The 6,100-nt window shown below is 43.8% G+C and overlaps 1 protein-coding gene across 1 annotated transcript; it reads right to left on the bottom strand.

Annotated features, from left to right (window-relative positions):
* Window positions 1-2,757: 2,757 nt before the first annotated feature.
* Window positions 2,758-5,788, bottom strand: LOC100841939 (ran-binding protein 1 homolog b). The gene is made up of 4 exons (XM_003568596.3): window positions 5,471-5,788; window positions 5,233-5,384; window positions 4,989-5,114; window positions 2,758-3,366 (listed from the first exon to the last, which is right to left on the bottom strand). The coding sequence occupies exons 1-4, from the start codon at window positions 5,653-5,655 to the stop codon at window positions 3,155-3,157; spliced, it is 675 nt and encodes a 224-aa protein (XP_003568644.1). The 5' UTR covers window positions 5,656-5,788; the 3' UTR covers window positions 2,758-3,154.
* Window positions 5,789-6,100: the final 312 nt, after the last annotated feature.

Raw genomic sequence — 6,100 nt, 5'->3', positions numbered from 1 at the left:
TGAGCTCGATTCAAGACACATGATGCACACATGTATAGGTGGCTATAGGGCCGGTCCGGACCGGCACCAACTAAACGGGCTTAGCGTGGCACGAGCCCCCCAAGCCCGCTTACAAAGGGGTCGGGCCGGCCTGGCACCAAATAGCATCCTCGAGGCCCAAGGGCGGCACCGAGCACAATAGGGCCAGCCCGACTCCGGAAGCCCGACGGACCTCGGAAAAAGCCCCTCGGCACCGACCAGCGCAGCCCGCCGGCCTCTTTTTTTGTCTGTGCGAGCCAAAAAATGGTTCAAAATGGGTTTGCTATGCATCCCTTATGCACGTGGAGTGTTGGTGGGAAGGTCGTTGGTTTGACTCACTATCCCCCCGATTTTTATTCCTCTCAGGCAAATGAAGTATATTTGGATTTAAAAAATAAAATTGCTAATCGGGCCGAGCCGGGCTGGTACGTCAGGCCTGAGGTTGAAGCCTAGGTGCGGCACCGCCGGGGTCTCAGCCCGGCCCGATTAATTCTGTGCCGCGCCGGGCACAGCCGGGCCAACCCCACCTGGCTTCCGGGCTTTTCTGAAAAGCCCGGCTCGATAGCCACCTATACACACATGGCATGACAATTGAGTGAGCGACCTCGTTTTTGTTTCTTCTCTTTGGACCTAAAAGGGGATCCAAGTGCTAAGCGCATGTTTGGTTAATTGGTGCCCAAACGAGACATGCCAAAAATTTGGCAGCATATGTTTATTTAGTTTTTGTTTGGTTTCTTACCAAAATTTTGGTTGCTAATATATGAGGCATCTCATCTCTCTCAGGGTTATTGCAAAATAATTAGCAAAGTGAGAGCAAAAAAATCTGTTGACCATAATATTGATAAGCCAAATTTGGTAGGGCTGCATGTGGTACCAACCAAACAGATCCGAAGACACTTGTAAGTTGGTGTAACTCTTTATTTCTTAACAAGGTGAGACCAAAATTGGTATTGTTGTCACTCCAACTTATGGTCTTTAAGATTTTCAAAAATTATCAAATGGTCTGCTCTCATATAACTCAAGAGCACAAATCTGCTTTTTCCGGAACTGAATATGGTGAGCATAAACCAAAATAGGCTACTTAACAGTTAAATCATGTTTTTTGTTTGCAAGGGAAAAGAATATATATTAACTCACAAACACAATACAATCAATAGTTACAGTCTCTAGAAGTTCCGGCAGGACATTCCCATTCCAGCAACAGGTTTTACCCTCCAATCTGCCTAAGTTGGCCAGCAAGTGGTTAGCATTGTTCTGCTCCCTCGATATCTTGAGTAACTGTCGTTGTATATCTAGGTCGATCACTTGAGGGTTGAGGCACCATTCATCAGGTGCCAAGGCTTTGGCACAAGTCCATTTTGACAACAACAGGACCGGTCGAACGTTAAGTGGTTAGGACTTGCGAGCAAATGCTCTTCAAGCGGTGGATCAAAAGATGATCAACCTTTTACTTGATCATACTGCTGCAGAAAACTACTCTCTCCGTCCGGAAAAAAAATGACGTGATAAGAATCTATAGAAATCCAAGTGGAAGGAGTAGAATTTGAAGCCTTGAATTTTTTTTTTATAAAAGGTGAAAATAACTACGACTAGCCATTTGCACTTGCAAGACTTCACAATATTCAAAGAGTGTGTCTCGAAATCACCTTATCTGCTCCGCGAGGTTCATGACGACGTTGTTCAGTCAGAGCCATGTTGAAAACGATGGACCGTCCTTCCCTATCCTCACCTTTCTCGTAACGTTGTCTAAGCTAGCCTGAGATTGTTTTCTGAGTCAAGGTGTGATAATTATTCTGGAGTGGGTAGATTCTTTTTATTGTTGGTGACCGCACTCTATTTCTCCACGGAGAAGCATTTTATGCTACTCCCTCGGATCGGTATTACTTGTCTCAAATTTATCCAAATACGAATGTATTTATGTGTAAAAAACATCCTTTATACATGTAATATTTCGATAAGTAATTTCTTCCGGAGGAAGTACTTCTTCTTCTGTTGCGTACGTGCTCTTATAATTGCTATTTTGGATCATCTAAGTTGTAATGTGTCATAGCCTCTATCATCTGTCAAATGAACCTAGTCCAAAAAAAAAAATAATTCAAATGAACCATTTAGCCGAGAGATGCACAATCAAATTAGGACATGAAGTTCTGCAGAGCCTTAGCTTCAATCCCAGCTATTGTACCCATATTGACTATGACGGTTCCCTTTTATGTTATTTTTAACTTTTATTTTAGGGCCTTTTTTATTCAAAGGAATTGGATAGAAATGCGCAGGATTATATTCCTAAGGATTTTTTCTACAAAAAACGGATAGTTGCTTTGCACGATTTGAAACACTTCTATGTTATGAAATTATCATTTGATATCTAGAATTTCCAACAGTATAAATTTTATACTTTGGGTTTGAAACCGTATAAACTTTTATACTTTGGAATTGTTTATTGCAAGATCTGAAACTATAGAATTAACTGGAAAGAAAATAAATTCATGGGCTCCAAACTTGTGAATTTTTTTCCCTTCGTCTCTATGGAACTTAGCATATAATCCAATCCCTGCATTTTTCCTGTGGTGGAAATAGGAACAAATTCATGAGTTTGAATTCCTATAGGATTCCCCACATGGAATAACATTCAATTTCCTTGATTTTCCTATCCCCATGTTTTTAAAATCCAGCAATTGCAGAGGCCCTTAAGTTCTCGTATAGTGAATATAAGAAATGGAAAATTGAACAGAAGAGGCAGACCATAAAGAGAACTCTCATATCAATGTGTAGAAAGATATAACATAATATGTGGTTTACAGTATAGAAATAGCACGCAATCCACAATGACCCATGCAGCGGAATACCCCAAAATGTTCCAAGCAACACTTATGGACTAGATTTGGCGTTCTCAGCTAAAGCACGAACAAACCAGATCCAACAAATACTGCGAGCAGATATCTTACGGAACAACAAATACTCAAACGCATAAGCACCCAGCGGGCGAAGATGGACTCTGCTCAAGACACCTTCTGACTGTCCCAAAAAGTTCTCACAATATTTCTGTTATCGACTACCAACTTGACCGACAAACTGACTCTTCTCACCGAGTGGTGCACAGCAGTAGTACTTTGTGACAGGTGCTGCTCTCTGCTCTCTACTCTGCGGGTGTCACCACAGCTGTGGTCTCTGTCTCCTTGCCAGCATCAGTTGGTTCCTCCTTTGCTGAGCTTTCCTGAGGTTTGGTTTCGCTTACACCGAGTTTCTCCAGCAGCCCAGCAGTAGCCGAACCTTCTTCACTTTCGTCGCCTTCCTTCTGTGCAAGTGACTCAGCAATCTCGTCAACCAAGTCCTTGAATTTCTTGCAATCTAAGGGACAGATAAAATTAAGTCATTAGCAATTGCATTCAAGTAGGTTCAGAAGATCCAAATGACTAATGACTTTTGGGTTTAGTAGAACAAAAATATAGAACATCAGCACACCATCACTGTGGCACAGCATAGAACACAAGAAATCACACAATTTTGAATTGGTCTCTGATTGAGGCTGTCTGTTACTGCAGTGAATTCTCATAATCATATTTGCTGCAACCGTTTTTGCTTATTTTAATTTTTTGGCTAACCAACTTTTTTCCTGTTTTCATGTCAATTTTCCCACATCAGATATAAAATAAGTTCAGGGCAGGACAGCTCAGAAACCGCAAACTGAGGTTAAATAAGGAACAAAAGGCAAACACTACGTAGGGTAAAACATTGAACAATCAGGGAGATCTGCAGGAGAGATGTTATAGCTACAGATAAAGATCAACAACATCCATAAACACACCAACTAAAACTGCTACACTGATTAATGGATTAATAGCTTGTAGAATCCCAATTAGAATGCGGCCAAGACACATGTAATAAATACGAGTAATAATCTATTTCCAATGCACCTGACACATTGCAGGAAACCTATTCATGAAAACAATGGTCCCACAAAATGGGAGGACTAAGTATGTAAAAAACAATCTCTGCAGCAACTAAAACAAGAGACAATGTATGCTCATGCTCCAATGCATGATGCCACACACAAATAATACACATAACACAGGTCTAGCCAGGTCAAACAACCTGTGCATAATTTCTAGAGCCACAAACCGGGCTACAAAACTGGGAGAAGTGTGGAATTCAATATTATGACAGGAACCTATGGAACTCAGGGAGCACATGTCTGCACCTTCTCACTCCGAAAAAAAGATTTCAACAGGTTAAAATCAGACCTCTTATGAAATTCTGAAGCAATAAATATAAAGTGTACTTTACCACTTATGAAGTAGGGCTGTTTGGTAAACAATAACTGATGAATAAATACTTGGCAATTGGAAGTAAAATCGACAATTTATGCATTACAAAATACAGGCTGGTTTGTTTTACTTTCTGCATGTGAAGTTTCAGTTCAAATTACTTACACTGACATGAGAGCAAGTAGCTGAAAAAACAGTGGCAACATGTTGTCCCCTGCTTAGTACTATGGATCTACAACAGACCCATGAAGTTCGAGACATGATAAAACTCAGATGTTGCATTGTAAAAAAATTTAGATGGAATTGCATTGTAAACTTAGATGAACAAACACCATCATAAATTCACAAAAATCAGCATGCTAAAAGAAATCATTCAAATACACTGCTATGGTGAAGCAATTAGGCTACATATCAAGTGACAACCATGGTAGGTTGTGGTCATAGCACCTGCACTATGATAAGGAATAACCTCACCTCTTGGCATGATCCATCGAGCATCATAAATGCTATAAGAAAAACTTTGTATGCTTGTACGCTTAAGACATAACACATCATTCTGCTAAAGAATGCGACCAGCTCATAACTCACTAGCATCTCAGAAAGCATACGGAAGAATCTATAATTAGTATCGGGAACAAGAATATGGAACAAATAGCATGACCGCACGAGACACAGCTGCAACAGGAAGAAGAGCCGAGAACTCACTCTCCACGGAGCCAAACCGGATGGCAAACATCTCATCCTTGACCTCTCCATCAGCAAAATCCGCCGCGTGCCAGACACACGACTTGTCACTGCCGGCGTGCTCCTGCATCTTTGTGGTCGAGATCACTGCAAAAAAGCATCAAGAAACGACCGTGAGATCCTGTGACAAATCTACTCGAAGCAACTGAACAATCGAGATTATCTTCTTTGAAAGGGAAAATAATCTGAGGAAAGAATTGCAAACCTAAGTGGTTGGCGCAGATCTTGAGAGTCTTCGCCTGGCGCATAACGAGGCGGACCTTGCCGTTCTCCTTATGCTTGAGGAGCTTGACGGTGCCCGTGCCCCTCTCCTTCCACTGATTCCCATCCTTGTCGAATCTGTACAGCTTCGCCTTCCTACAAATCAGCGCACGAACCAGTCCCGAAATCAGCACCAGATCGAGCAACAAGCAAGCCCAGGAGAACGCGGGGGGACAGCATACATATCGAGGAGAGAGTCCTCGTCCTCCTCGCCGGTGGTGACGGCGACCTCCTCGAGCCGCACGATGGGGGCGACCTGGGCCCCAGTGTCCTCCTCCTCACCGGCGGCGGCCGAGGCCGCGGCGGCGGAGTCCTCTCCCTCCTCCTCTGCAACGTGGCGCTCCACGACGGGCTGCTTGTCGGCCATCAGAGGGGTTGTTCAGCGACGCGCTAGCAACCTTCGATTCGATGCGGCGGCGAGAGCGGGGGCGAAGAGAGACGTGTATGAAGCTTTGGGAGGTCGATCGGCAGCGGAAGGGGCCGGTAAAAAGAAGGGGAGGGTGCTAGGGTTTTTGTGTACCACGGGGTGAGAGCCGACGCCAGCGGTTTGTCGGGGCCCACTGGAAGCGGGCAAGGCCAGGGCCTAGCGGGTCATCCCCGTGAGGCCCTGAGCTTGGGACGCTGCTTGCCTGCCCCGCATCTCCAGCAGACCGGCAGGTTCCTTAAAAAGGTCCATTTACTAGAGTAATTACCACCGTTCGCTAAAAATTATAAAAACAGTTTCAGCAGGTTTTCTAAACGGTTCATAGCGCGAAATTAATCCCAATACACATCGTCCGCGTCACCGTCCTCTACCCGTGCCGCCACCGTTC

This window comes from Brachypodium distachyon, chromosome 2 (assembly GCF_000005505.3).
Source record: "Brachypodium distachyon strain Bd21 chromosome 2, Brachypodium_distachyon_v3.0, whole genome shotgun sequence".
Taxonomy (NCBI): Eukaryota; Viridiplantae; Streptophyta; class Magnoliopsida; order Poales; family Poaceae; genus Brachypodium; species Brachypodium distachyon.
Note: the sequence above shows the minus strand (reverse complement) of the source record. Positions and strands in the feature narration are given on the sequence as shown.